This window comes from Notothenia coriiceps, unplaced genomic scaffold (genome assembly GCF_000735185.1).
Source record: "Notothenia coriiceps isolate Sejong01 unplaced genomic scaffold, NC01 NC01_scaffold00017067, whole genome shotgun sequence".
Lineage (NCBI taxonomy): Eukaryota > Metazoa > Chordata > Actinopteri > Perciformes > Nototheniidae > Notothenia > Notothenia coriiceps.
The window spans coordinates 250,245-258,999 of NW_011349768.1; the positions used below are offsets into that span (position 1 = coordinate 250,245).

Sequence of the window (8,755 nt, forward strand, 5' to 3'; positions counted from 1 at the left end):
TAGAAATGGAGGCCAGTGTCATCTTTTTGATCAAAATGAGTAAAAGCATTAATGAAAAATGTGAGTTAAAAGCTCCACAGGAAAAAACGTGATGTTCTTTTTCCTATGTAGTCCCTGCTGTTGACAAAAGGTGGTTATAGATTGGCCACTCAGGTCTGTAATGTACAAACTTATGAAGACCTGTCTTTATGTTTGAACACCGTCCTGAGATTGATTATGGTTCCATAAAATCTATTGACTGAGGACTTTGTTGGTGTGTCAGTTCTGTTTGAATTGTATCTTAATTTTGTGTTCTTTTGAGCAATGAGTAACTCTTTTGCTGTCACTCGAATAAAGGACCCATTTCTGTAATTCAACAGTGATTGCTTCATCTGGTTCTTTGAATGCCCCAGGATCCCTATAAAGGCTCACACTTTGAGAATGCACCTACAACTTCTTCACCAACTCCTGAATTCCCACACAGTCTCTCTAAGGTGAGTATTAACGCTGACGGATTGGTACTTTTTACTGCATATCAGCATCATTTTGAAAATGTGGTTGTAATGTATTAATTAAGGTCTCTCTTTTTTGTCTTTTTCAGCAGGTTTGCGTCGTGGTTTTGATCTATAATGGGGTTGCCAGCGGGTTTGATTTTGGCCCTAATTCTGCAGATTCTTTCAGGAAGCACTTCAGGTAAACCATCTGATATCTTTTTATCTCTGTAATCTCATGTTTGCTGTGTGATTGTACTCCCGAAAAAAAGAAGAAAAGTAAAACATAAAAACAAATTGTGGTTATATTGTTAACAACAGATATCTACATTAAATATAAAAAATGGCAATCACACACTTCTGATGTAATTCTAAAGGTATCACTAAAAGATTAGACTTTTTGTGTTATCATAGAATACCTTGACACCGATTACTCTTAATCTGCTAAAGTAAGGAAATGCATTGCAATTGCATGTAATAGCTTCATCATGCATTCATCAAACCATCCTTTTGATAGGGACAATTGCCTCCGGCTGTGACTCTTGTCATGATGAAGCCAACTGCCTGAAGACACGGGAAAGAGGCGACTCCTTCACCAGCCAGGCGTACTCTTGTGTGTGTAAAGATGGCTTTGTAGGCGATGGGCTCACCTGCTACGATGCAAAGCTCTGCAGCGACTCCTCTTGCTGTAGCCAAGGTTATCAGTGGTCACCAGACATGGGCTGTGTGGACACTGACGAGTGCTCCCTCTCAGAGTCACCCTGCACCCCACGCCAGGTCTGCCGAAACACCCCAGGGTCCTTTGCATGCCTGGAGCCCTCCACCCAAACTGTCCTGTTCCACTGTGGACGCTCTGATTGTCCCAGGGGCATGGACTGCATCGATGGTCATGGCTCTCGCTTTGCTGACCCCTGTGATCAGTACACCAAACTGAATGATGAGTGGCGTTCAACTAATAACACAGTGATTAACCGGCCACGCTGTGACCGAGATATCAGATGGAAAGGCTGGTATCGCATGTATCTGGGCAGAGAAAGTGCTCAGCTTCCAGAGAGATGTTCAGGTAGCCACAGGTGTGGAACTGATGCTCCCATGTGGATGACAAAAGCTCATCCCACAGAGTCAGATGAGATTGTAAATCGCAAGGTGTGTGCTGCCTTCGAAGACGACTGCTGCACTTATGACACAGACATCCAGGTCAAGCTCTGCCCTGGAAACTTCTACGTCTACAAACTCGTGAGGCCATCCACATGCTACCTTGCTTACTGTGCAGGTAGTGGTCCATTTCAAACATCTTTCAGTGTTTGGGTTCACACAGGAAATAGGACAATCCAGTCCATTTCTTTCTGTGAGCTGGTCAGAAAACATGAGATTCATAATGCCAGATTTGGAACCCCTCCCTATGTTACATGCAGGATAATTAGAGTATACTTCCCCCCCATCTGAGTGTGTCCACCTATGGCTTGAAAACTACCTTTGTGAGGGTGCTGCATATGTTTCTTGCCAACCAATCAGAGCAGACTGGACTTTTTCACAAAGGGGGTTTAAAGAGACAGGGGCCACAACTGAGCATTTCAGAAAGAGGGTGAAGACAGCTACAGTATATTCAGATAGACAGTATGAGAAAAAATAATGGAAAATGTAAACATAGAAGCATGTTAGCATGTTTTAGTAGAAACCCTGTCTCCTTTAAGTGTTTTAAACTTATCAAGAAGACATTATTATCCCATTGGTTTTAAATATGATGTCTAAACCAATTCATTTAAATTCTTTTTTTGAAACAGAGGTGAAAGGGCCAGCCCCTGAAGTTGTACCAACCACACCTGAGCCCATAACTGAGCCCCTCACCCATGCACCCGATACAACACCTGAGACCTTCAGCTCCACTGAGGCACCCAATCAGCCTTCTCAGCTGATTTGTGGCCGTGAGACGCTTCAAGTTGGGCTGGATGTGGACAGCCTTACATCCTCTGGTTTGAACCCTCTTTCTGGAAACCTGGCAACGCTCAACTGCTCCCGGTTCACAGTGCGTGATAATGTAGTGTGGTACGAAGTGGAGACCAGAGCCGGTGTCTGTGGAAACACTTTGAAGGTAAAGAATTGCTGTAAACCTGATCCAGTCATGCTGCTAATAGCACATCCTCTCAAGCCAACTGAAGCATAGGACTGCAAAAACGTGATTATCCTTTGTCTTTCAGACCAACAGCACACATGCCATCTACTCCAATAGTTTGTTCATCTACCCGAAGAGCAACTCCTCCTTCGTCCATCCTCTGAGTGTGCCCTTCACCTGCGTGTTTCCCCTGGACACACACAGCAGCATGGACGTGGCTGTCAGGCCATTCCTGGAGTAAGTAGCCTTTAACCCTCCTGTCATGTTTGGGTCAAATCTGACTGATTTACTTTACATTGTGTTTTACATTTGATTGCCTCAAGGCCTTATAATATCCTCCACACTTGCCATTTGAACAAATAAAATGGCTGTATACCACCAATTTTGAGTGGTTTAGTCAACTTTCTAACACCTATGTTCCCTGTCAAAAATAAATGAATGGGTAACCCTAGATTATGTTCCTCTGTCAGATAGAACACACCCAAAAATAGACAAATTGTACATTTTGGAATACATTTTCAGTGTTTTTCTTTGACTCGGAAAACCTAAGTAAGGGTGAGAAACGAACATGCAGGAGGGTTAAATGACTTTGACCAGAATAGTGAAGCTCTTTTGTCCATTATGGTATTATAGCATTCTTGATACACGTAAAAAGGATGGATCTGAAGAGTCTTTACACAATGGTGAAAATATTAGTTTGAGATGACAAAAAAACAAACAAGTTTTTCTCCACAGGCTGAAAGGTGCTATTACAGGCTCTGGTTCCAGAGCAAAGGCCTCCATGTCTCTGTTCCACGACTCCAGCTTCTCAGAGAAGTATCCTGCAGGCCTGGTCACCCTGCCGGTCGGCTCCCCGCTGTACGTGGGCGTCTCGGTGGAGGAGACAGATCCAAGCTTTGCAGTTGTTCTGGAGGACTGCTACGCCACACACTTATCAAACCCTCACAACCCCGAGCAGTACCCTCTCATCCACAGCAAGTTAGTACTCCTTCACAGCAGGGCTGCAATTTAAAGTACATTCACTCAATTACTTGAGTACACAATTTAGGTACTTGGACTTTACCTGAGTACTACTTTATACTTCTACTCCATTACACTTTGGAAGCCATTACGTTTTACAGCTTTAGTTGCCTAACATATTCAGATATAAGAGAATACAAAATATAAAACAACTAATAAATAAACATTGACTTACAATTATGGGTTCCAGCAGCCATATGCAAATTAATTAAAACTAGCTCCATATTAACCAGATGTGACAGACACATAAATGCATCAATTATAATCAAGTAATTTAATATATATAAAAAAATGTAAGGGATATTCTGCATTTTGAGCACTTTTACTTTTGGTACGTTTGGGGCCAATGCTTTTGTACTTAAATAAATTAAGATTCTGAATGCTAGACTTATAACAGAGTATGTATAATGTACTTTTGCTTAGTTAAGATCTGAGTACTTCTTTCACTAATGCTCTTAGTCCTGTTCCATGTGGTCTAATATAAATGGCAGTTGAATGTAGTGATGTGTGATGGCGCTGTCTCCCAGGTGTCCTGCTGACCGCAGACAGGTGTCCGTGGTGGAGAGCGGCGCTTCTCTCCGGGCTCATTTCTCTTCCCTGTTCTTCCTGCTGCAGCATGAGTACCGAGACCTGTACCTTCACTGCAGCCTCAGCCTGTGTGATCGGAGAACCAGCTCCTGTGTTCCAGTAAGTCACTCATTTCACTTCATCAATAATTCATCACAAATGCCCCTTGTTCTGGTTTGAATCGTATTTTCTCCAACTTCTCCCACCACCCATAGCCCTGCACACATAGGAACTATCGCTCTGTTTCCAACTCTGAGCATCTGGAAACCATCACCGTTGGACCAATCCTTTGTGAGTATGACTTACAACTTAGTGGCTTGTGTTCAAACACAAAGAAATGTATGGCATTAATAACCATGTTTTTTCTTTCTTTCTCTCTTATATATCTTCAGGGGAAAAGGCAACCGAGTGAGCTGATAACGTGCTGTGACCTTGTTTTGTTTCAAGATGTTTTTACAAGATTAGTAGAACTGGTGTTACATTAATAATGAATGTTAACATACTTTGTATCGATCATTGATTATATTTCCTTTGTAATGATTTTGTCATCCGTTTTTGATTGGGGTGATTAAAAGGGCTGGGTGATCTTTCATCATGTTATGAGTCATTTCATATCTGGATAATGATATACATGATATGGCATGTTTCTGCTTATTAAAAAAATTAATTGTCAATATGAAACAACTATGAATATTCCTGTGTGAAATAAGTATTTCAAAAATGCAAAGTATTTTCATAAATAGGAACTGAAGATCCACATAACAACTTAATGTTACATTGTGTGTGAATGTGTGTCAGCTCTAACTTCAGCCCAAGTGACACATTGCTCTGTATAAATGATGATTTTTAAATGTTAAATAGTTTTGAGGACCGTAAAGACTGGATAAAGCCCTGACCCTTTTTACCATGTGAGAATGGAACTCACTAAACATAACAGCAACAGTTTTCTCTAATTGTTATAGTTTGCCAGGTCAGGAGCATCTGTAATCATTTTTGATGATCCCCAGACTTTCCTTTGAAACCATTATTGGGTTGAAATAAGAATTCATCCACTACTCATGTTTATTATAGTAACAGTCACATCAACCAGAGACCAAGTCGGACACAGATATGAGTAATTATCTTCAGTGAGTGAAGTTACATACTTATGTCATGTGATTAATACAGAGCAACACTAGTAAAGGAAGGTAGAGATAAAATATGTTTTTCCGTATTATGTACCTCAGATTGATATCATTTAAAGAGGACATATAATGCTACATGTCAGGTTCATTTTTGTATTTTGTATTTTTGTATTACTGTGACATGTTTACATTCTTTAATGCTCAAAAAGCTCTTTATTTTTCTCAAACTGCCTGTGCTTTAGCACCTCTTTTCACCCTATGTCTGAAACCAGAGCCCAGTCTGCTGTGATTGGTTAGCTGGCCGACTCTGTTGGGATTGGTCAATCTCGGATGTCCTCACCTAGCCTATCACATATAATGTGTTGGAGCGCTAGCCAATAGAAGCGCCAGTGTTACATAGTGATGTTACAGTGTTTATAAGTTAACAAAGGGGTCCAATGGAGGTGTTTCAGGCAGGGGGGGAGTGTGTGGGGGAGAAACTCCCTCTGGAGGGAATGTTGGGATTCTAGCCTTTGCATTGTGCATTGACATGCACACAAACCTATATAGCACACTATCTTGTTCAAAAGGGTTGTTAGCCCTTATAGATTAATTGTGGAGTTTCTAATGACAGGTAAACACGGTACTTATTCCTTTGACTTTTATGTGACAAAAAAAACTTGGTCCATTTACAGTTTCAGTCAAACTCAGTAACAACATGAATGATAAATGCAAGGTGAGGTTTAAACCTCTGAAAAAAGCAAATAAGTCAGGATCCGAATCAGAATTACATTACAGACATTTACGTTGTAACATCAAATAGATACAGGCGTTATTCAGTTAATTAACAGATTCATATTAATACTAAAAAAGTGTGGTGATTGAATCTATTTTTCTGCTTAATGTATACTTTTATTTTGGCACTTTAAGAATGTTTTGAAGCTTTATTAATGTTTAAAATGAAGAACCATTCAATTAAGATAATTGTATTCTGTTACTGATACTTTTACTTTTAAAAAGGTTCTGATTACTTCTTCCACCAGTGCCCAAAGTGTATGGTATTGACTAACAAGTGAACTAGCCTTCACTTGCTTGCTTCTCTGGTTATTTGAGTTCTTTAACACTACAGTGCAATCGTGTGAAATGAATCCCACCACAAAATGTTTCCTCATTTAATGTTTTGATAGAAATGGCATCAAACTTCTAGGTACATGAGGTGGTGATTTAACACTGTGTTGTGGTTGTTTACCCTGCAGCTGAAGGTCACAGTATACACAGCTCTGCTTTCTAGGAAACTCATGCTGTATACAGGGGGCGGTAACATCACTTATAAATGACAGGCCAAACCTCCAATAGAATGTCTCGCTGGCCCACAGGGGGCGGGGCAGTGGCTGAGCGATGTTTCCCAGTCGGGTTTAGAGCAGTTGGGGCTAATTTCCGTTCGGTGGTGGCCGTCTAGATAAAGTAGCCCTCAACTTTTCTCCGCCAACAACCGTCGTCATGTCCAACAACAACGCCAGCAACAACTTAATCATCGCACAGCGGACCGTGAAGCAGCTCCGGTTAGAGGCCAGCATCCGGAGGATCAAGGTACGAACCCCCTCAACACTGACACACAAACACGGAAGACTGGGCGAGAGACTGCTGAATGGCGGAGACAAACTGTTGCAGAAATGACACAAAGTGGACTCTTACATCATGTCTTCAACAAAGTGCTCTTTAAAGTTACTCATAAACTCCTGTGTAGTTAACTAAACGTTAGTGAAGCCACAGTTAAGCGAGCAGTTTGTTCCGCGTTATAGAGGCTGTCAGTCTGTGGAAGCGTCACCACTTTAAAGTGTCGACACGTTGGTTTATCAAAGTTAAACCTCTTAATGTGTGCTCTCTGAAGGAAACACTGTTATAACTCTGTTAAAGTGTCGTTTAATAGACACACCCATCCGTTTATTGTGAAATTGCTTGCAAATGATATGCAAAACAGTGGCAGTTATGTGGTGTAGGTTTGACAGCAGGTCAGCTGGAGTATTACAACTGTACATGTTTATGTTTCCTCATGTCTGGCTCTGCAGGTGTCCCAGGCCGCTGCTGAGCTGAGGAACTTCTGTCTGCAGAATGCCTCCAGAGACCCCCTCCTGGTCGGGGTCCCCTCCAGTGATAATCCCTTCAGACCCCCTAAATCCTGCTCTCTGTTCTGAGGTAGGCCTGCTTTTCCCTACACTGAGGCCTCAGCTGGGGACTTAAGCTGTGCAAATAAGTACACTAGGGAAGAAATTCATTACACCTTCACAGTTTACACTGACATTAATCTGCTGAATTCAGGCAGGTGCTGTAAAGCCCCAAGTGCCACCAAGACTTGTAGAAAAGGTCTTCTGTATGTTTTTTATTAGATTATGGAGTAAAGCATTCAAAATAAAAACAATATACAATTATATAAAATAGAGAAAAAGCAGAAAATCCAAACAAGCTGGACCAAGCAAATTATTTCGCTTGAAAGATTTCACAATGAAAAAAGATAAACAATTATGAAAACAGTTGCAGAGAATTCTTCAGTTAATCTAATAATTAATTAATTGAGTTATTATTTCAGTTCCGATTCTGAACCTTATTTATTTAATTGGGCTCTACTGTACTTTATTTATTGACGTGGATGCTTTTGACTATCAATATTCAAACATACAGAAGAAAAATAAAAAAATAGTTAAATAAAGCATAAATAAATAGAATAAATAAAAGAAATACAAAATACAATGATATAAATTGAGGAAAACAGAAAATCTGGACCTTGTTGAAGCTGGACCAAGCAATAATCTAATAATTGATTAATTTAGTTATTATTTCAGTACGGATTATTTCCCTATTTATTTCATTGTGCTCTAATGTACTTCATTTATTGACGTGGATGCTTGTAAAGCCGATTTCATTTCCCCTTTGTATACAGTTTCTAATATAAATCAAATTATATAAGGCGGAAACTATTCATTATTCAGTAAGGTGATCAACTTCTTTGATTCTCATTTGTTTGCTTAGAGGTCCCATGTCATGCTTTTCTGGTTATTACCCGTCCCCTTGTGTGTTATGAAGCTTTTTCTGCATATAAATGGTCTGCAGAGTCAAAAACCCTCAAAGTACACCCTGTAGCGAGTAAAACTCTAACACAGAAAAGACCTGTCTATGCTGCCCCAGAACGCCTCGTAGGAGATTTCTCTTTTTCAATTGTTTACTTCTTGGGTATAGTGACGTATCTCGGGTATAGTGACGTAACGTTACATCCGCGGAGCCGTTACGTTTGGACCAATCCGCGGACTTCCTCACGCACACCACTCGGCGGGACGTTGCGAGGCTCGCTGCTGCGAGGAGCGGGACACTGTGAGCTGGCTCACTGGTGTGGGGTCTGCGAGACAGCGAGACACCGCGGAACTCAGCCTGGGCACACACACAAACTCCCAGCCAGGCTGCAGGTGTGTGTGTGTGTGTGTGTGTGT

General features: G+C 41.0%; 2 protein-coding genes across 2 annotated transcripts; both read left to right on the plus strand.

Moving 5' to 3' along the window:
• Positions 1-365: 365 nt before the first annotated feature.
• LOC104950011 (uromodulin-like) lies at positions 366-4,744 on the plus strand. Its single transcript, XM_010776455.1, has 9 exons — positions 366-473; positions 581-672; positions 988-1,743; positions 2,255-2,562; positions 2,669-2,820; positions 3,319-3,561; positions 4,131-4,290; positions 4,386-4,461; positions 4,563-4,744. Exons 2-9 carry the CDS (start codon positions 609-611, stop codon positions 4,580-4,582), a joined length of 1,779 nt encoding a protein of 592 aa, XP_010774757.1. The 5' UTR covers positions 366-473; positions 581-608; the 3' UTR covers positions 4,583-4,744.
• A 1,908-nt stretch (positions 4,745-6,652) lies between these two features.
• On the plus strand, positions 6,653-7,504 carry LOC104950012 (guanine nucleotide-binding protein G(I)/G(S)/G(O) subunit gamma-10-like). Its single transcript, XM_010776456.1, has 2 exons — positions 6,653-6,863; positions 7,343-7,504. The coding sequence occupies exons 1-2, from the start codon at positions 6,774-6,776 to the stop codon at positions 7,466-7,468; spliced, it is 216 nt and encodes a 71-aa protein (XP_010774758.1). The 5' UTR covers positions 6,653-6,773; the 3' UTR covers positions 7,469-7,504.
• The last annotated feature ends 1,251 nt before the right edge of the window (positions 7,505-8,755 follow it).